The 21,886-nt window shown below is 39.3% G+C and overlaps 1 protein-coding gene across 1 annotated transcript; it reads left to right on the forward strand.

Annotated features, from left to right (window-relative positions):
* The first annotated feature begins 1,191 nt into the window (after nucleotides 1-1,191).
* ppp2r5ea (protein phosphatase 2, regulatory subunit B', epsilon isoform a) lies at nucleotides 1,192-21,178 on the forward strand. The gene is made up of 14 exons (XM_053614783.1): nucleotides 1,192-1,796; nucleotides 11,531-11,691; nucleotides 15,382-15,578; nucleotides 15,688-15,789; nucleotides 15,941-16,033; nucleotides 16,184-16,314; nucleotides 16,500-16,559; nucleotides 16,655-16,763; nucleotides 17,164-17,217; nucleotides 17,319-17,369; nucleotides 18,288-18,407; nucleotides 18,532-18,659; nucleotides 19,366-19,467; nucleotides 19,572-21,178. The coding sequence occupies exons 2-14, from the start codon at nucleotides 11,535-11,537 to the stop codon at nucleotides 19,672-19,674; spliced, it is 1,407 nt and encodes a 468-aa protein (XP_053470758.1). The 5' UTR covers nucleotides 1,192-1,796; nucleotides 11,531-11,534; the 3' UTR covers nucleotides 19,675-21,178.
* Nucleotides 21,179-21,886: the final 708 nt, after the last annotated feature.

The raw sequence follows: 21,886 nt of genomic DNA on the forward strand, positions 1-21,886 counted from the left end.
ACTACTTAAATACATATGAATTTATAAACATAGACATATGTTGTGTGTGTAATAATAATAATAATAATAATAATAATAATAATAGGGCACACGGTGGCTTAGTGGTTAGCACGTTCGCCTCACACCTCCAAGGTTTGAGGGGTTTGATTCCTGTGTGTGTGCGGAGTTTGCATGTTCTTCCCATGCTGCAGGGGTTTCCTCCGGGTACTCCGGTTTCCTCCCTCAGTCCAAAGACATGCATGGTAGGATGATTGGCATGTCCAAAGTGTCTGTAGTGTATGAACGGGTGTGTGAATGTGTATGTGATTGTGCCCTGTGATGGATTGGCACTATACCGTCCAGGCTGTACCCCGCCTTGTGCCGCATGCTCCCGGGGATAGGCTCCAGGTTCCCCGTGACCTTGTAGGATAAGCGTATAGAAAATGGATTAATAATAATAATAATAATAATAATAATAATAATAATATCGCCACCTTGTGGTGATATATATATCAGTAATAGTTTTATTCTTAGGTTCCATTCTTGAAATAGTAATAACTTATTTTATGAGAATTTCCTCATCAAAACAGTCTTGAATACAAAAAGCTATATATATTTATAAATGATCGTTTGCTGTAATTGTACAGGATAAACATCTGATATATATATATATATATATATATGTATATATATATATATATATATATATATATATATATATATATATATATATAAACGTCCTCCCATGAGACTAATCAAACTGTAAGTCAGTGGAAAGAAATCACTTGACTAAAGTGAGATGATTACTATTGTGTGTAAAGAATGTTATGCAACCTTGTGTTCAAAGATTTCGTGCTGAAAGGGAGATAAAATCCCTCGGATCAAATCCTGAGCAGCCTAATCGCTAAAATAATTGTTGTGCTTTTCAGCGACTTGGTAAATATTTGACAGTCTTCCTCAGTAGCTACTCGGACCTGTGACATTCCTCAACATCCGGGCATTTCTGCTCCACTCTGCTTCGTTTAGAAACACACGCAGCCTAACCTGATAGCTGTCTACGTCACCGAAGTTTCACTTTTGTGGGCGTGTCTACCCTGCCACAAGAAGATTGGCAGTAATTTCGACCAACCATTACACTGAGATTTTCCACACTAACCAATCGTTAGGTACTCACTTTATTAAAAAAAAAAAAAAAAAAATCAAGCTCATTGCCGTGTTCTGTTTTGAGGCAGGAAAAAAAAATAACTTCGGACGGTAGCTTGTTAGCGTTCGGTTTTTATAAACCGATAGATATTACAAGAAAAAAACTGTGACCATTAATAATAATTATTATTATTATTATTATTATTATTAGAAGCGTATTCTGGCGTTAAGGTTAGAATACTGGGAGATGTAGCCGGTCACTTTATTCCGTTTTCGTTAACTCGCTCGGGGGACCGCAGCCGAATGTGGCTTCACGCAGCCTGGCTGGGACGGTAGCAGAGGGATTAGTTTATACAAGCGGGCTAACCTGCTCGCTAGCTATGCTGAGACACGCTCAGGTCGACTGGTAGCTAGCTGGTCGCTTAGCGCAAACACAATCTCCTCTGCGCTTTGCATTCATCACAATATCTACACGACGGTTATTACGTTTGCGCTGTCTGTATATTTACTATCTAGCTGGATTTTTTTTTTAAATCTTAATTTAAGAATTTTTTGTAAATAGCGTGCTAGTTCTCTAAGGTAAAGCTAGCAGGCATTCACAGCAACGCTAGCTACACCACCCTTCACACGTTTCTGGTATCTAGCCAGTAGGATTGGAAAGCTGACGGTTTGAGGTAAATATGTAAAACCTTTTTAAAGCTCCGTGTTTTGAGGTTTAAAATGTGATCTTGGTTAGTGGTTAAACTCTCTGTCTAGACAGCCTTCCAGTCCAAACTCTCAGTCAGGTGTGATTGTGAGCAAGTCAGCAGGCTCCATACAGACTGTACAGACCTGTTACACTGTGTTCAACATCTCCATGTAATGTGCACTGCAAGGGCCTGGGATCTACATCTCCCTCCTTATGTTACTTCAGATCCTGTTGTGTAATTCCTGAAGAAAGTGCATTAGCAATGTGTTTCTGAAAAAAGGTGACTTGGTATTTTAGAGTAAACATGTACTTCTCTATCGTGTGTGTGTGTATATATAATATATATATTTGTGTGTCTGAGAATAATTATTTAGAGTTTAGCTCAGATTTCAGTCTATGTACCCTAATGCTTCATGCACTGTAATAGTTTACTGTAAAGTTTTTGAGTATGCTCGGCTGTTCCTTATCTTATGTAATGCAGGTCAAGGGCCTGTGGAGGAATTTGAAGTGCTCCTATTATGGTTTTTCAAATTACCTTTCATGTAGTGTGTGTATGTAGCTGTTTGTGAATGTATTAACGTCTGCGAAGTTTAAAATATGGACGCGCACAACAAACGGAGTTATTGATTCCCAAAAGAAGGAACCGATTCCGAACAGCTGAAGCGAGTTGTCAGTAATTCCCGACGTACTTCCTGTACTAACCTATGTAGGTTTGTAACTAAAAGCCCCGCCTCTGGTCTTCATTGGCTGCGAACAAACAGCTGAAACTTATGGTAGTGGGCGTTTCCTTTTGGAAAATGTCTGACATCTTTAAATTATGAGCACGTTAAAGTGTTTTTTGATCTTGGATGCATGTAAATCTATTGTATGAGACCTTTAAAACAAAATTAGGCATGTTTCATAACCATAATGGGTGTGCTTTAAAAAAGTCCTGGTCTTACCTGATGTAAACCTTTTTTTTGTGTTTTTTCCAATTGTGAAGTGAAATTCAGAATATAATATTAGCTTATGTTTTTACTTATTGCAAGTAGTGTACAGTGGGATTTGTGGTCATTGATATCAGTCATGAAATGTGCAAATAATGAGGGAATATTAAAGAAAGTGGTTTGCTCAAAGTAGAGGTGCAGGCTGGCTAACAAATATAGACTTTCACACACTAAAAGTGATGGTGGTGTTTTAATGCTCTGTGTTAAATGTTAACGATAAAGTTCTGAGAAGTTCGCTGAGCTGTCTGCACATATATAAAATTAACCTTTATTTTGAACCCATACCAGTAAATATTTTGGAGCTGATGTGTATTCTCACTTGGGCAAGAGGAGTTTGTGTGTTCAGTGTTGGCCACCTAAGAAAAATTCGCATCATCTCTAAAGCACTAAACCTGTCCATGCACTTTTAGTCAGTTTGTTTCTGCATTTATGTCAGCAGATATGTGTGATTTGGATGGCTATGACTAATGATCATTTTGATAATTGTTTACTCTATCAATGATTATTTATAAAATCTTGTACCAAAAACACTTATCTGGGCTTAATTAAATATCAGGTCACTAACTGTGATACAACATTATTGGCATTTACTGGATTATTTGTCACAGCCTGAGAATATTATTAAGTGTTTGTCAAACCAGATGAACAAAAGGTTACAGGTATTTGTAACCTGTTTTTCCTGCATTTCAAGCCATAATTTGTTCAATTCCAGTCAGACAGACTTAAAAGAAAAGCATAAATATCTGTCGGTTGTCTCGTATTCAAGCAGGACGAAATTCACAAAGGGTCCTTGGCTAAATTCCTGTTTTACAGGTGTCACTCTGTCATCTTACCCCCCCCACTTCCCCCCCCCCCCACCACCCCACGATCAAAAACAGTAAGTGTTTTTCTCTTCTCGTCGGTTTCTGAGAACGTTACAGGCCAAGTTACTTACTGTTTTCCCCAAACTTGGTGGTCTACTGATAATTTTAGTCCCATCCAGATACACCTCTGTGATTTTCTGTGCATATGTACCCTCACGTTGGAAAAAGCAGTGACCTTTCGCCAGATATTAAGCACTTTGTAAAATACGAAGCGAAAATTGGATGCTTTCAAAGTGGTACTCGACCACTTGGTCTTGGTGGTAAAACCTCCACTACACTGCCTACCAGGGAAAGGTTTTTCTGGAGGAGGAAAAAATTAAATCGTTAAGAAAAAAGCAAAATCCTACCGGCTGATTAAAGGGGCCGTTTAATGCATTATTTTATATTCAAATATGCGCGTTATCGTCAACATTTCGTTTTCTATAAATAATGACTAGTTTTATCTCTGCCAGTTCCTTAAATATCTAATGTTGAATGCTGATAAACTAATGCTGTGAATAATTTGTTTATTTTCTAACTGGTCGTCATCTCCAGTTAATTTATCAACATTTAACATTAGATATTTAAGGAACTGACGGCATGAACATCCGCAAACATCCAGGTTCATAAAAAATACAACTCGCCGGAAACTCACTCCTCCAGTGCTAATTTTATCACTGTCTGGATTTGAGTTTTATCATTAGGGAAACGTGTAATTGAATAAAAAAAAATAAAATAAAAAATATTACAGCCTGATAAACAAATTCGATCCGAATAGAGTTTTTCATTCATTTGAGACCGTGTTCAGTCATTTTTATCCCATCAAGTTTTCATACAAATTAGACGTTTTGGCCAAAATATCATGAAATACTGTTTTCTGATAGAACAGGAAAAATAGCTGAATTTGATCACGAATGTGTGATGCAGGTAGAAAACAGGAAAAGGTAGGAGAACTCTGTACACAGTTATTAATAAGCATGGTTCATCCAAGTACATCGTGTTTCCTTTGTTTCTCATATTCCGCACACAAATGATTACAAATCCCAATTTTACTCTCATGAAAACACGTGTAATGTTATGGGGCCAGCAGCGTAGTGCAGTGTAAGGCGTTCCTATATTTTAGAGGCGGAGTCTGTACTGTTTACTCTGTGCTCTGCCGTTTCCCCTCAGAGGGGTTTTAGTCTAAATGAAGTAGTGTAGCATACCACAGCATGCTTCATATAACACACTCCAACTCCTCAATAAATGAATCAATTTGTGTGTTAACTATTTTTATGATAAAATACTGCGTTCGCGCATGCATTTCCGTGTCAGTGAGTGAACACATCATTTGGATTCAGTCTTACTGTTTCTTTAATTTGATGATTGATAATCAAACCAGTAATACCCTGTTAACAGAGACCTCATTTGCACATGCTCATTTCATTGGCCTTTTATCTGGGTTGTAAGATTGAAAGAGTCCTTTCTCCTTCAGTAAGTGCTTGTGTTTTAGCGAGTACACTAGCGTTATCTGGCTAGCTTGCTGCTGAAAGGTGTGAGACTTTTAGCTAGCTGAGATCTTCGGGTTTGGACTGATAACAAATGATGAACTCTGTGTTCAGATACCTAATAACCTTTTAATGCATAAGAAAAGATAACCAGCGCCGGTGAAATCATGTGTTCTTCAGCTGCAGTTGTTTTCGCAGGGTAGTTGTTTATTTGGCCATGTCGATTGTACGTGTTTACCTGGTTTTTAGTTCAGCTTGCTTTAATCATGATCTCTATTTGTAAGAAATGCAGTCAGTAATTGCAGGCAGTCACAGACCTACAGAGATCAGGTTGAATTCTTATGCCTCATGTGAAACTTTTAAGTCCTGTGTTCCAGCAGTGCTGCTCAAATATTTAATTTAAAGAACCTTGGTAAGTGGTCATTGAATAAAGTATGAAACATGATAGACTGAGTTGTTAGATGAAAATAATCCAAGCCAGGGTGAGGCTATCATGGGCACAGACTCCCTGAAACTGGACAGTTGATGACTGGAAAAAGACCAGGTGATTATTTTTTTTTCTTTCCTCTCCTCCTTTTCTAATCTTCAACTGTCTGGAAGGGGTGATACCCATGATAGCCACATGTTCCGCTACTCGATTGACAGGAGTGGAACCTGATGTAGTCTTATAGCCCATTGACCTCCCGGTTCGATGTTTTGTGCATTATTGTGTTACTGTATCCTTCCTGGCAGCTCGAACCAATCTGGTCATTTTCCCTGAACTCTCTTATCTACAAGGCATTTCAACAGGCTTTTATATTTGACTATAAAGTAGGGCTGGGCGGTAGAGCTAAAAAAAATGTCATGATGTAATGTTTATCATTTAGTATTGATAAATTTTAATCTTTTTTTAAACAAAGACTGGTAGAAAAAAAGGTTGGCAAACAGCAAATAACTTTAGCTTTAACAGTCAAAAACAAAATAGAATTTAAACAAATATCTTCTCTTATATTATATGAAGATTAAATAAAGAAGTGTTAAAGAAACTCTTGAACTTAAGTAAAATGTTACAACATGTGTGCAATGTAAAAGTGTAAACATAAAACGATCAAGACAAACTTTAAGGAAATCAACATCACATAGCGTGGAATGGAACTCCTGGTGCTCTGGTTTGTGCTCAGCCTGTTAGCATATTTAGCCTAGCCGTGTATAAAACGTCCACTTTAACACTTACTTCCTGATAACACCATGCTGAGGTCCGCGTCTGACGATTCGAGCTCCTGCTCTGAGGACACTCGCTGTCCTCCCCAGAGCCGAAATTTTAACAGAAAACACAAAAAGCAGCAAAATGTCCCATTTCTTCCTCACCCACTGTTCCGAGTCACACGCGCTGTACGTGTACAGAGCACTGCGCATGCGCACTACAAGTCTCTCGCAGCTTGTTTCTCCGTACGTGGCCGGGTGTTTTTTTTTGTTTTTTTTTGCAAAGCTTACATTCAACTGTGCTCTGATGTTGGTCAGACGAAAAGAAACCAAAAAAAAAAAAACTGGTACTCTGGCGAGCTGACGTCCTTTTTTTGTTCTCCTGAGCAGGCTCTGAACTACTTTTCGCTTGTTTGTGTTTTCTGATGTCACATGGTGGTGGCGCAACCGAACCAGACAGATACGCAACTTGTTATTGGCTGTTTACTTGTCACTTGTAGCACACTCCTTTATAAAGGCGTGTGATGGGCTGTTTATGATCCAGGGACGGCGCACACTTGAGGGTTGTTCGTGCAACCAAACTTCATGTCTGTTTACATGTTATCAAGCGTTATACTGAACATTTTTTCTATCATTACCGATAAAGGTGTACCCTCGATAAATACTGATACCGTTTTATCGACCTGCCCTAGTATAGAGTTCAGCGCTCGGGAGATTTTCCAACCTTCCAAGAGGACCGAATCTGAAGTGTGGTTATATTTTGAATTTTATTAAAATGCTGAGGGAAATGTAATAGAAAATGGTAACCTTGTCTGCAGAACTTGCCAGAAGAAAATTGCTCTGAAAGGGGGCATTGGCATGTCGTTGGCGCTTTTACCTCCTTTTTTTTTTTTCCCCCTCGTTTTAATTCGCTTATGAATGCTCGTGCGGCACTACAAAACAGTACAATGACAAACTCGCTTATATTAAACGCAGAACTTTTGAAACCAAATCTTCCACCATCGTTTTGTCAGTCAGCTCGCCTCACTCTCGTCACGCGCTAAATGAAATCTGACCCCTGCTGATCTGTGCAGTGACTCCGACTCATTCGGCTCATGCTGAATTGAGCAGACTCATTCAGTTTTTAATTGTAGCGTCCGTGCTCAAACTGATCTAAATGATTTTTATTACTATATAAAAAAGGCAAAACGATAGTGGGGGCGGTGCCGTGGTGGGCCTGTGATGTAATCGGTGAGCTTCCCCAACACCAGGAACACAGACTATCACTGCAAGCCTTATACTTTGGGTTTTAGACTACAGCTCTGTAGTCTGGAAGGAATTTCACACAACTTTCATATTTCCTAATACAAAGTGTCTTTCTAAAACTCTGGTCTTGAAAACCACTCTGTAGGTTTGACCAAATGACATTTTGATATTTTTTAGCTTTCTTACAGGCGTTTATTTACTCGGAGGTGTCTCGGTCTAGGAAGGTTTTAGATGATGATAATTCCTCTGAGACAGTTTAACTTCCCTGCTTGACCTTTTGTTTGCCTATCAAAGTCCATTTTTTTTATGACTGCTTTCATGTCAAAGCATGTTTCATCATACTACTGTTCTTTAGCATTTACATTTATAGGCAGTGTGTAGTGCAGGACCTATAATGGAAATCACCTGAACGCAGAACTGAAATTTGGAGGTTGATCCTGTCCTGACAGTAAAAGCAATGGGTTGATGGTGGTTTTATTCCTGCTGAGTTTGACTTTTCGTTTATTATATACGAGTTGTCAATGATGACATTTCCCAACAGGAAATTACCATTTTGTGTTTCTCAGTTTTAGAATCAATGTTTATTATCAAATAGTCAAGCTAACAAACCTGAGTTTAATGCATGATGCCTTAGAAACCTAACTTGCAGTATTAACATTAGAAAAGATTGGTCGTTTCTTTAATTTGGGAGGAAAAACAGCAGTATACAATTTTCAGGACATGTGGACATGCAGTGCTGTGAAAACATAGTTCCTGATTTCTTGTGTTTTTGTGTATATTTTATACTAAATTGTTTTAGATCTTCAAATGAAATGCAACATACAACAAAGACAACCTGAGTAAGTTTTTATGTTTTTTTTTTTTTTATGGAAGCAAAAAAAAAAGTGATCCCCTTAAACTTAAAATCTGGTTGTGTCAACTTTAGCAGCAATAACTGCAACCAAACGCTTCTGATAACTGTAGACCAGTCTTTCAGAGCATGTGGCCCACTCTTCTTTGCAGAACTGCTTTAGTTCAGCCACATTGGAGGGTTTTTGAGCATGACCTGCCTGTTTAAGGTCCCGCCACAGCATCTTGATTGGTTCAAATCTGGACTTTGACTAGGCCAATCCAAAACTTTAGTTTAGCTTCTTTCTTTTTTTTTGTCATTCAGAGGTGGACTTACTCCTAGGCTTTTGAATCATTGTCTTGCTGCATAAGCCATTTGCGCTTGACTTTCAAATGACAAAGACTGAAGACCAGACATTCTCCTTTAGACTTCCCTCAATTATTGCAAGTTGCCCAGGCCCAGAAGCAGCAAAGCATCTCCACACCATCAGACTTCCACCACCATGCTTGGCTGTAGGTATGATGTCTACTTTGGTTCGTTTGGTTTACGTCAGATGTATCGGGATCCTTCCCTTCCAAAAAGTTCCACTTTCAGCTCCTCAATCCACAGAACATTCTCCCAAAATGTTTGAGGATCATCAAGGTGTGTTTTTGAAGTTTCCATTTACAGCCCTTTTCCTCATATGGGGAGGTAGCCAATGGTTATTTTTTTTCTATTATCTGTCACATGCACTTTTTGAAATTCTGGACATGGAGATGAAAGCCGCTTCTGTTGCTTCATCTAAGTTTCACTGCATGCTCTGAATGCAGCATTATCTTGATTTTACATCAAGGCTTTGGTCTTCTCCAGCCCCCATCAGACTAGTGTAGAGATTATTTCCTGGACTCGGCCAGCTGAATATGCGTCTCTCTTTTGAGATAGTTTTGATTCTACTAAATCTACTGTTGCCATAAGTCATGGTTTGTGTGCTCGTTGACCGAATCTCTGTTTGCTAACACCCAGTGTAGGAATTTAAGATAATGGAAATGTGCATGGTGATGAACTTTCATCTGTGAAGGTCAGTAAAGTGTAGTCAGGTGCAGCACAGGCAGTCTGTTAACCTTGGTTCTGAACATTTTCAGTTTGATTGAGGACCAGTGCTCCTATTAAAATCATGTCCTTGGCACACAGCTTTATCCAGTAATGACCCATTACAGTGTGTGAAGCATGTGGCAGTGAAGAGTTCCTTCCTCCACTTCTTGTGACTGTGAGGAATGTGCTAAAGCATGAAAACTTCCTGTCAGGCTAGACCTCTTTAATCCCCTCCGGGCCTATGAGGATGTGTACTGAGCTGTTATGTAAGCGCTGACAGTCACTGGGAAGACCAACGTGCTGCTACCTCATCCATCCTTCATCTGCCCAGCTTCACAAGACTAATGACGTTGCCCTCCCTTAAACATGCCACGGGTGTTATCTTTCACTGGCCTGTGTGTGGCATGTGTGGCATTGTATTGCATGCTGTTTTCCACAGAGACAACAGCACAGTATTTTACCTCAGGGCTAGGTCTTCTATCTAGAGTGAGGCAACCCTGAAAAGGAGCAGCTTCAGTCTGACACAGTACATGCTTCCAAACAACCATAACAGTGCTTTAGCTTCCAGCCATTTGTGGAAGAAGTACAGAGAGACGTCTGTGCTATTTATTAACGCTTTTTACGGTGCTATCAACAATGTGTGGGCTTTCTTCTGAATTATGAGTGTTACTGGACTTCTTATTTCTATGACGTATACACCGATCAGCCATAACATTAAAACCGGTGAAGTGAATAACATTGATAATCTCGTTACAATTGTATCTGTCAAAAATATAAGCGTCCTTGAATTGTTTCTCTTTTGCACCCAGAATTAAAGCTGTTTTAAACCTGATACCTCCCAGCAGTGATGAGGGAGAGAGTTGCATTTAAAGAGTCCAGTATAATTCGACTGAAAGATGCCCAACACACTGCTTGTCTAAAAGCAGCTGCTATTTATTGATTTCATTAGCATGCAATTTAAAATATATCTAATAAATTATAATAATGAGCATGAGAACTGTCTTTATACCAGCCTTTAATTGTAGCTTATAGACTTATAGCTGATCTCTAATCATTCTGTGATTGTCATTTAGTTATTAAAAAACGTTGTTCATAGGTTATTATGAGAAGTCATTGTTTACAATATAAATTATTGTAATAGCCTTTTATAAGTATGTGCTTTCTGTATTATCCCATTGTGGCTAGAATACAGGTTTTATCAGACCGCCTCACATTGTTTTAGTCATTAAGCTTTGGAATCAACTATCGCAATAGCCATCAAGTCAGACTATTATGTGTGTCAGAAAACACAGCATCTGTATTGCGTCCCGTAAAATGTTTATTTTTCGCCTATTTTGTATCCTGTATGAACCTTAATAACCTGCTATCTGACTTCGGAGTAGAGCAACAAAACATCTTTCTTTGATGCTGTTGTTCAACACAGGGCACGGGTATTGTAGGTCATTTTATTTTAAACTTAATAATGAGTATAGTATGGAATAGTAATAAGCTTAATTCTGCAAGCATTCCTGACCTTGTAAACATTGCAGCTACAGCCGACTTGTAAAAAGCTTCTGGTGTTTTCTCCGATGTAATTGCGTAATTTGTGCATGGCATGCATTACGTATGTCTTCACAATATCACCCCCCTTCTTTTCCTTCCTCAAAACCACAGGCCTTACTTTCATCAGTTGGTCATCATTCATTAGGTGATCATTCATTGGTGATCGTTGGAAAAACAATTTTGTGTGCCTATTAACCATTCCACTTGAATACAAAGTAAGGTTATAAAGTTGCTATGGTGATATGAATGCTTGATCTGATGGCAGACTGTGGTCCAGGGGGAAAAAGTGAGCTTGCCTAGTCTCGTACTCTTCTGAATGTACCTGGATGTTTGTACACTGTTATCCCAGTTGTGCAGCAGTCTTTGCTGAGGCAGAAACAGTAGAAACCACTGCTGAGGTTTTTGATGGATGTTATGTCTGATAACTCTTTGTTTAAAAAAAAAAAACAAAAAAAACCCAAAACTTTTAGTAATTATCATAACGCTTATAATTCGGACTGCCTTTATTCTTTTCCTTCTTTTCTTCTCTGTTTCAGGGCTATGTCTTCAGCAGCCACCACACCCCCATCCGTAGACAAGGTGGACGGCTTATCCAGGAAGTCAGTCCGGAAAGCTAAGCAGAAGCGAGCGCAGAGCTCGTCTCAGTTCAGATCTCAGGACAAACCCATCGAACTAGTGCAGCTGCCACTACTGAAAGGTATCAAATCCACCGTGTTTAGATATCAGCTGTTCACCAAGAACAAAACTACATGGGAGTCATTTAGAGAATACACTACAGGGTGTCCCAGAAGTCTCCATACAGTATCAAAATCTCACTTTATTTACAAAACATCCTCTATATGATTGCCATATATTGTCTCTCCCAACTTTGGCTCCTAGTGTGACAACAGTGTGGTGTGTGTGATGTGCTTTCCTGTTAAAGTCCACTGCGACAGCTTCCCGATCCAGCCACGAGAATGGTTTTAATACATTCGTCTTTTGTCATTCTTAAAACCTATTTGGAAAAAAAAAAAAAAAAAAAAAATATATATATATATATATATATATATATATATATATATATATATATATATATATATATATATATATATATATAAAATATAAAGTATGAAAAATGTTGGGGGACATTTTGCTAAAAAGTATTTAGTGATGCACCGAAAGGAAACTTCTGGGCCAAAACCGAAAATTCAGGATGCACTTGGCCGAAAACCGAAACTGAGAATAATTTTTTTAAATTAATTTTTTAATCCCATTTAAAAATAGTTTTTTTTTGTATAATTGTGTTTAATATTAGACTTTTTAAATCATTTCATGAATTTAATGAATCTGAATTGAAAAACTACAAACCAATAAAATGATCACGTTTTTATTGAAATGAACACACCACAACAAAAACAATATGAAATATTATTCTTCATTCGGTTCTGTAGCAGTCAAATTTAACAGATTTTTCTATCCAATTATCCAAATAATGTAACGTTAACTATTATGCAAAACAGCGGTCACGTAATGAACTTAGCAGCTCTAGGCTAGCAGCTTGCAAATACAAAAAGTTTAAATATGCTACACGATCATTTTAATAAAAACGGACAAAACACAGAATGACAGAGGGCCTCTGTTCTGTTTATGTAAACATGTTGTGCAAAACAGCAGCAATAGAACTAAAACTAACCTCAAACTGTAAACACCAGATGTAGCCTCTAGTTAAGAGCAACGTCTTGCAGGGCTACATGAATTTTAATGTAATTGTTATACACAGCAAATTGGACTGCTTTCAATTTCAGCAAAAGTTGCAGGTTTCTTTTCAAAAACAAAAGTTGCTTAGCTTTCAGGCGGGAGAGACGGTTCCTCTTCTCATCAAGAACACGAGACGCTGCGCTGAATACACTCTCACTCTCTGTGCTGGTGCTGGGGGCAGAAAAATACCTCAGTGCAATCCATGCAAGCAATGGAAAGTGTTCTTCGCTCATGCGCCAGTAATGAAGGGGATTGTTGCTTCTGGCAATGGGAAGTTCAGCTAGATAAGTCTCCAGCTGTGGTGTAGCTGTGCTTGTCATCGCACTGCTGTAGATCAGGGCTCTTTCCTGTAGAATTCCATCAAACGTTTCAGAAAGTGAGGGCGTTTGCACCTCATCACATGCACGTGCCCGTTTCTCTGGCATACTTTGCTCTGTGCTGCGTGTCGATCCTTCAGAAGATGCTTCCATCACCTCCAGCTCTGCCTCTAACACTTCCCTTGCAGGCTGCTTTTTCTCTGCCTCAAAGTAATGTTCTTTAAATCACGGATCTAGTAATGTTGCAGTGCAATACAGAGGGTTGGCACAGTATCTAGAAAGCGTGTGTTGACAGCATCCAGTAGAGGTTTTTTGATATGTTTCCGCCTCTTTTCTGAGCAGACACTTCAGTGCTGCGACGATGGGAATAACTTCAGCAACAGACGCAGTAGCTGAGCTTATTTCATTGGTTAATAGTTCGAATGGAGCGAGAAGAGACACGATATTTTCCAGTAACATCCACTGATGTGCACTCAAAGTTGCCGGCAGATCGTATTCAGTCACGTTAACAGCTAGGACACTCTTTTGTTCAAGTAGACTTTGCAATATATGTACGTACTGTTCCAGCGAGTTGCTTCATCTTGCTGTAGTCGTTTGGCTGGCGTCCCACACCTTTATTTGCAATGCTTGCAATCGGGAATAAGCAAGCGGAGAATGCTTAAAGTGACCCACAGTTTTTCTCCCTGTTGCTGTTTCATTCACAGCCAACTGCAGCGGTATGCTATTGAGTCCACTGTCCTCCATAGCCTTTACCATGTTCTGTGCATTATCTCCGATGATCAGATGAACTTTTAACTTGTCGATGTGCCACGTGTCAGGCATGGTAGCTAAAGCATCAGATATCGCTGCTTCAGTGTTTGACCCAACAAACTCGTGTGTGTGTGTAGCAAAATGTTTTGCAATTTAAAATGAGAATCTATCCACTGCGCTGTTAAGCTAAGCATGCTAGTTGGGCTTGTGTCTGAGCTCCAAATATCTGTGGTAAAACTTCGAGTTTGTATGTCTGTGGTCATAAGCTCACGAAAGTGTTTTGCAACATGGTCAAACATTTCAGGTAGACTGGTTTCTGCAAAATAGCATCTGCTTGGCAGTGTGTAACGTAGCTCAATATGTTCTATGAGCCTATGAAATCCAAAGTCCTCCACAATAGAGAATGGCTGATCATCTGAGGCACTGAAGTCCATTATTTTCTCTGTAATGCTACATGCTTTGGCACTATCATTTGCAAATTTCTTAGCCTTTTCAAAGACTGTGTTGACCGATGGTGTTTGCGTGCTAGTTGGGGTACTTTTTTAAAAAAAAAATTATTTATTTTTTAAGCATTGTTGTTTTGTTGTATTCTGCATATTGAATGGCATTTCGCGTTTCAGGTGGTGTATCAAACCTGTCGTGGAGAAGTGCTTCGGCACCGTACCCCTCTTGAAATTTCCGCTGAGCAAACACTGCAGATTGCAACTTTGATGTCCTTATCTGAAACTTTGAAGTATTTCCAAACCGCTGACACGATCGCCGTTTGCCGGGTATCTCCGTGATAACCATCGGCTAGATAGTGAAATCTGAGTACTGAGGGGCGTGGCGTGGTGGCATATATTTTCGACTCCTGTTCTCAGCCTTTTTTCGGCCAATATTTCGGTGCATCACAAAGTATTAATTTCCCCTGTGTGTGGAGACTTATGGGACACCCTGTGTATATGGCCAAAGGAATGTGGACACTTCTGACCATCACACTCATATGTGGGCCTTCCTAACTGTTCCTAACACAATTGTATGGAATGCCTTTGTATGATGTAGCATTAATATTTCCCTTCAGTGGAAATAAGGGGCCCAAACCTGTTCCTGCATGACAGTGCCCCTGTGCACAAAGTGAACTTCATGAAGCCATGGTTTGCCAATGTCCTCATTGCCCAATCTGAATGGGCAGAAATTCCCACAATCACGCTACAGAATATAGTGGAAAGCCTTCTCAGAAGAGTGGAGTCTCATAGCTGCAAAGGTGGGGGACAAATTCCATATTAATACCAATGGTTTTGGAATGGGACATTCTGGTTGTGATGGTTGTGTCCACATACTTTTGGTTATATAGTATTATTTGGAGAACAGCAAATTTGTCCTTTTTTTCTGTTCAGTTTTGCTTAAAGGAAAAGACAAATGAAAACTCTGACACAGGAGAAGCGGTGTTTTTTTGTGGTTGAGAGATGGGTTTCACTTCTAACACATGGAAGAGGAAAAGATGCAGATTTGATAGAATCCTCTGATATGCATGCACAGAGACACAAAGTGCACACTTCTGTTGTTTTTCTCCTCCTTTCATCTCACGCACTCTCTCCCTGTAGATGTGTCTGCCCAAGAGCAGCCAGAGTTGTTTCTAAAGAAGCTGCAGCAGTGCTGCACTCTGTTTGACTTCATGGACACACTGTCTGACCTCAAGATGAAGGAGTACAAGCGCTCTACTTTGAACGAGCTGGTGGACTATGTCACTGTTAGCCGAGGTTACCTCACTGAACAGACGTATCCAGAGGTTGTCAAAATGGTTGGTGCTACAGTCATGTTGATCATTTCTCATTGGTAAACATGGTTGTTCTTTAGACGCATCACTGCCTCAGGGTTTCCCTTAGGTTCTCTCTCTCTCTCTCTCTCAGGTGTCCTGTAACATATTCCGGACACTTCCTCCCAGTGACAGTAATGAGTTTGACCCAGAGGAGGATGAGCCGACGTTGGAAGCCTCATGGCCCCACTTGCAGGTAGACCCAAGGGCACATTTTTTTCCCCACTTTATTCACAGCAACCAGACGTCATACTGTCCCAGGTCTTCTTGTGCTATTTGTTGAATTATACTATCCAAAGGTTTATCCTTGGCAGAAAACTTTACCCAGTCCTTGTCTGTCTGTCCAGCTCATCTACGAGTTCTTCATTCGCTTCTTGGAGAGTCAGGAATTTCAGCCCAGCATTGCCAAAAAATATATTGACCAGAAATTTGTACTACAGGTGTGTTATAGAAATGCATATTGGTTTATTTTGTTCATCTGTGTTTGTGTTCAGTGTTACCGTGTGTGTGTGTGTGTGTGTGTGTGTGTGTGTTGCTAAAGAAGCCTGCCTGTTAACCAAGTGCCTTACACTCGCTCTGTTTGTTCTCAGCTTCTAGAGCTATTTGACAGTGAGGACCCTCGTGAGAGGGACTGCTTGAAGACTGTCCTGCACAGAATTTATGGCAAGTTCCTCGGTCTCAGGGCTTTCATCCGCAAACAGATCAACAACATTTTTCTAGGGTAAGAAAAGTGAAATGCTTATTATTTATTTATTTATTTAATTATTTAATTAATTAATTTTATTTATATTAAAAAAAAATTTTTTGGAAGTAATGAGTCAAATCAGATGATGTCGAATATTGCATTGCTGACATCTGCTCTGTGTTTGAATGTCTCTCCTGTCTCTGCATCTCTGTTGGGAGAAGGTTTGTGTATGAAACCGAGCATTTCAATGGAGTTGCTGAGCTGTTGGAGATCTTGGGAAGGTATATGCCTGACTAGTCTTTAATATTAGTGCAGAATGTACACTGTCATTTTGTAATGAGACTCATGCCTGCATCCCCCCCCCCCTTTTTTCTAGTATCATCAATGGTTTTGCACTTCCTCTGAAAGCTGAACATAAGCAGTTCCTGGTAAAAGTTTTACTGCCTCTGCACTCCGCAAGAAGTCTGTCCCTCTTCCATGCACAGGTATTCTGGGCCCTGTGCCTGCTTTGGCTGTTTTACAGTTAAGTTTTTTGTTTGTCTGTTTGTTTGTCCATGCTTGTGACACTTGATGCTTTATTTCACACTGTGGAGCTAAAAAGTGAAGCTACTGATCTGACCTATGGAGCATGAAAGAATATCAGTCTCAAGACAGATTTTTACCAAGTATTGTTGACTTGTTATTATTAAAAAGTTTGTTCAGTACTTGCATCTGAGCAGATTTCATCAAAAGGGGTGAAATTGAGGACACCCTTAATAAATGAGTGCACTGTCTAGATCCCCTTGAGGGAGAACAGTGAGTGGAGTCAGGAGGACTGTAAGAGTTCTTCACTGCTGCTGCTGTTAAGCCAGCACACACACTTATCAACATTTCTGTCTCTTGCAGCTGGCCTACTGTATTGTGCAATTCCTAGAGAAAGATCCCACTCTAACAGAACCTGTAAGTGACATCCTGCTCACTTTCTCTTTGATAGTAGTTTTTTTTTTGTTTTTTGTTTTCTTTTCCTCCCTGTCTCGCTCATTTGATTTGGAACTTTTCAGGTGATAAGAGGCTTGTTAAAGTTCTGGCCGAAAACCTGCAGTCAGAAAGAGGTAAATGAAAATTTGATGCTTTAATTAAAAAAAGAAACATGATTCTTGTTAGTTGATCAAATATGTCTCTTACTTTGACTTGGGAATCTTAATATTTTTTAGCATTTTAAAGTGCACCTATTATAGTTTTTCAAATATTACCTTTCACGTAGTGTGTTTATATAACTGTTTGTGAATGTAAAAACGTCTGCGAAGTTTCAAATATCAAAGCGCAGGACAAACTGAGTTATCGACTCCCAAAAGAAGGAACGGATTCTGAACAGCTGAAACGAGTCATTTGTAATTCCAGACTTTACTTCCTGTACTAACCTATGTAATTTGGTAACAAAAGACCCGCCTCTGGTCTTCATCGGCTGCTCGCTGACAGACGGAGCTGAAACTCGTTATGGTAGTGGGCGTTTCCTTTTTGAAACACGCTGACTGTGGTAGACCAATCACAACAGACTGGGACATCTGACCAATCAGAGCAGAGTATGCTCTCTGAAAGGAGGAGTTTAGAATGAATCCTTCAGAACTGATCATTGAACTGGGGGGAAAAAGGTTATGCTTCAGTTTAAATTATGAACAGTGTTTTTTGATCTTGGATGCATGTAATTATATTGTATGAGACCTTTAAAACAAAATTTGGCACGTTTCAAAACCATAATAGGTGCGTTTTAACACCTAAGTTTAAGTTTATCGAGTGCTCTTGAGAGATTGTCTCCTATGTAAGACAAGTCTGTGTTAAATACACTAACTGTAAAGTGTTGAGCTCTTGGATAAGAGCGGAGTGAGGACAAGTGTTCTGCTGCCGTATCTGCCCTGCTGTAACCTAGTCTGTCGTCTCGATCACACTCTGCAGAGTAGCTACAAGTTTGTTCATGGTGATTGGTTGTTTGCCCCGTGACGGAAGATGCCTACTCCGTTTTATTTTCTTAGGTTATGTTCCTTGGTGAGCTGGAGGAGATTGTAGATGTGATTGAGCCAACACAGTTTGTCAAGGTCCAGGAGCCTCTGTTCAAGCAGATTTCCAGATGTGTATCCAGTCCTCACTTTCAGGTCTGTATTTTATACCCTTAGACACACCCACACATTTTACTATATACCGTTAAGCCAAACCCCTTCTAACTGCTCCAAATCACTGCAGTTTCAAAAACGGTCTTCCTTTCCTTCTCCATGGCAGGTGGCTGAGCGAGCCCTGTATTACTGGAACAACGAGTACATCATGAGTCTGATAGAGGAGAACTCCAGTGTCATCCTGCCCATCATGTTTGCCAGTCTCTATAGGATCTCCAAAGAGCACTGGAACCCGTAAGTGTACTCTGAATTGGGTCTCACCCTGCAGTTCATTGATTGCTGGATATCCAGGAGACCATTTGGGCCAGTTAGCAGAGCGTTTCTGATACATTGACTCTCGTCCCATGGAACAAATAACGCTTCCACTTTAACCTTTCAATCCACACTAACTCCCTGATAAGTGTGAGTTTTGTTTAACAATGCAACCCAATACATCCTGCCTTTTTTTTTGTACATGTCATATATTTTGAATTGCAGTATATTTATTTAAAATCATAATTTTGCATTTACAGTGTTTGGTAGATGCCCTTTCTTTAACACTTCTTAATTGCAGTGGCGTCTTTGTGTCTTCTAGTTTTCCATGTCAGCATTATTATTGGACAGATATGCTGTTTGTTTGTTTTATTTATTTATTTATTCTCCCACCCGTGTTGTGGGTGTGTTGTAATTATAATTAATAGCTGGCCCAACCTCCATGTCCCCACCGCTCATGTTCAGCTGAAGTTGTCATTAGTTTTCCTGATGAAATCAAATGGTGTCATTGCTCTAATCCCTCTGATTGCAGTTGTGGAAAGCAGTCTGTTGGCAAAAAGCATTCAGTGTAATGTTTGTTCATGGTTTTTTTTTTTTTTCATCCTTGTTTACTTTGACTTTGTTTTTTTTTTTTTTATGTTTTCAAATATTCAGATTTTTTTCTTCTTCTTTTTTTTTCCATCACCAGAGCAATATCTGCTTTAATCTACAACGTGCTAAAAGCATTCATGGAGATGAACAGCGCCCTGTTTGATGAACTTGCCGCGACTTACAAATCGGAACGTCAGCGGTAAGATGCCTCGCATTTTGGTTTCCAGTGGAACTATAAGTAAATATCACCTGCATGAAGAAATCTACACCTGTCTGGGTTTCCTTTTTGTGTCCTTGTCTCAGGGAAAAGAAGAAGGAGAAGGAGCGGGAGGTCTTGTGGCAGAAGCTGGAAGAGCTGGAGCTGAGGCGAGGAATTCAGAACAGCGACGGCATCATCCCCACTTAAATGTGGATGTAGCTCCATCCCTACGTCAAGGTTCTGCCACAGGGACGCCACATCTCCACGCTCCTTGTGCTGCATACTTTACTGTACGCTCCTGCATTTGTTAATCCCCCCCTCCCCCCCACCAGCACTGTAAAAACCCTTTCTAGTCCATTTCCTTTGACGGTGATACTACAGAAAAAAGAAAAGGACAAGGTGTGCTTACCTTGGGTGGGAAGACTTTATATACACTCCTTGCCATTTAAAATAAAGATAATCAACCACATTAAGGGATGTATCTTGAAAACCCTTTGCCTTTGAGAACAGGTTTTTTATTTTTTTTGTCTCACCAGAGTGTGGTCCCAAAGACTCCCCATAATGCAAGTCATTAATTCATGCAGTCTTGAGGCCTTCATTCAGTCTTGAGGTTCTTTGTCCCATATCTCCTTGTTTTTATCCTCAGAGAGATGTTTCACCTCACATTTTCATGGCCGTGTCCTGTAAATGTTTGACTGCTCTACCAGAGTCCAGAAACCTCACCCAGTACAAAAAATGTGATCACAAATTCAGTTGACATGAATCTCCATTTTTCACCTGCATTATTTTACATGCTATTAAAAATGTGATCATCGCACTTCTTTCGGTGTATGGACAGGTGTCGGTCCTGCACTGGTACCGCCGATAAGTGAGTAGTAAGCTACGGCGCTCGCTATCATTGCGCTGAAGTATTTTCTTGAAAATTTCGAGACCTGTTGAGAATTTCATTCTGGCAGTTCACTGCTTCTGAAGAATTTAAGAAAGAACTGACACCGTTGAAGACTGTGTTCCTTTCGTGTAAAGCAGTGTTCAGGACTTCATTCAGTGTATTTGAAACGTTTTTTAGTTTTAACATCTTATCCTGGACTCTTAGCCATAGGCACCTCTGATGTCTCTTGCTCTTGTCTTTGGACTTTAACATGGTTGGATGCTCTTAAAATAATATGGATTAAGCTAGAATATTTTTAAAGGAGTGTTTGGAAAGAAAGCCTGCATATGTGGTGTATTTCTAAATGCTGATCCAGTCTTATTCCTCAACAGAAATGCCATCCACTATAGTGGGTTAGGACTAAAGCACTTGGAGTTAGAGTTTGTTGTGTTCACAAGACTCACTGTCCTTGTTTGTTTTTATTTTATTGTTTTATTTCAAATTAAAATCATGGGTGTGGATTTTACATGCGAGGAAGATGTATTTTTATTGCTATATCTGTGGGCCTCTGTCCCTTTTCATCAATCTTGTGTGATTTTATTATTATTTTTGGATGGCCCTGCTATGTTTATGTTAAAACTTAAAAGAAGGGGTTTGATGAACAGAATAAATCTTAATTATTTAAAAAAAAAAAAAATAGAGACATTAAATAAACCTGTTTTTGTGATAAAATGTATTTCATCTGTTTTATTTCAAGTTTTCCTCACAAACAAGTCTAAAAGCTTTTCTCAAGTAGCTTTAGAAGGTTATTTCAAGCTGTAGTTACATCAGTATTAATGTCTGTGTGACTTTCTCTAGTAGCAGTTATGCTTTGAACACCATACTGTCCTACAAATCAGTGCTTTGCTTTGTGTATGGTGTGGAAAGTTCTGACAACTGAAATGTTGCACTTTGTGACTTGGCACTTTTTAAGCAGTTTTTACACCAGCAGAGGGCAGTGAGCACACAGAATTTAAAAGATTTGCTAAATATTGAGCTCCTTGAATGAAATCGAATAGTCTATGTTGTGCTAGAATTGAGTGTTCAGAAATGCATGTAAATGCATAAGTCTTTAAGAGCTTTCAGCAAGTAAATATACACTTAGGAAGTACAGGTTTGGTGGTATGCTGCTATTTTCACAATCTTACCGGGGTCATGTAGTACTCCTATGTATTAGTCTAAAAAAAAAATCCGTTCCTCCTCAGGATGGCATATAATATACCAAAAAATAGCATATATAAGTTTCAATTTTACATATAAAGTTTGAATATGAATTTAGTTTTTAATAGTTGTATGTGTTTATCAACTCTGCCTTTTGTTACTGAGCTAGTCCATGCTTGTGATGCAATTTGTGTCCTACTGATATTACATTTACAAATATGTATGTAAAGGTAAAATATATTTAAACACAAGTCCACTCTCCTTCATACTTCTGTGCATGTTTCAGATAAATAATCTTTAAAAAGCATTTAAACATAAAACCTCTCTAGGTAACAGTGTTGTTGCCTGTCC

Source organism: Ictalurus furcatus, chromosome 25 (assembly GCF_023375685.1).
Source record: "Ictalurus furcatus strain D&B chromosome 25, Billie_1.0, whole genome shotgun sequence".
In the NCBI taxonomy this organism is placed as follows: domain Eukaryota; kingdom Metazoa; phylum Chordata; class Actinopteri; order Siluriformes; family Ictaluridae; genus Ictalurus; species Ictalurus furcatus.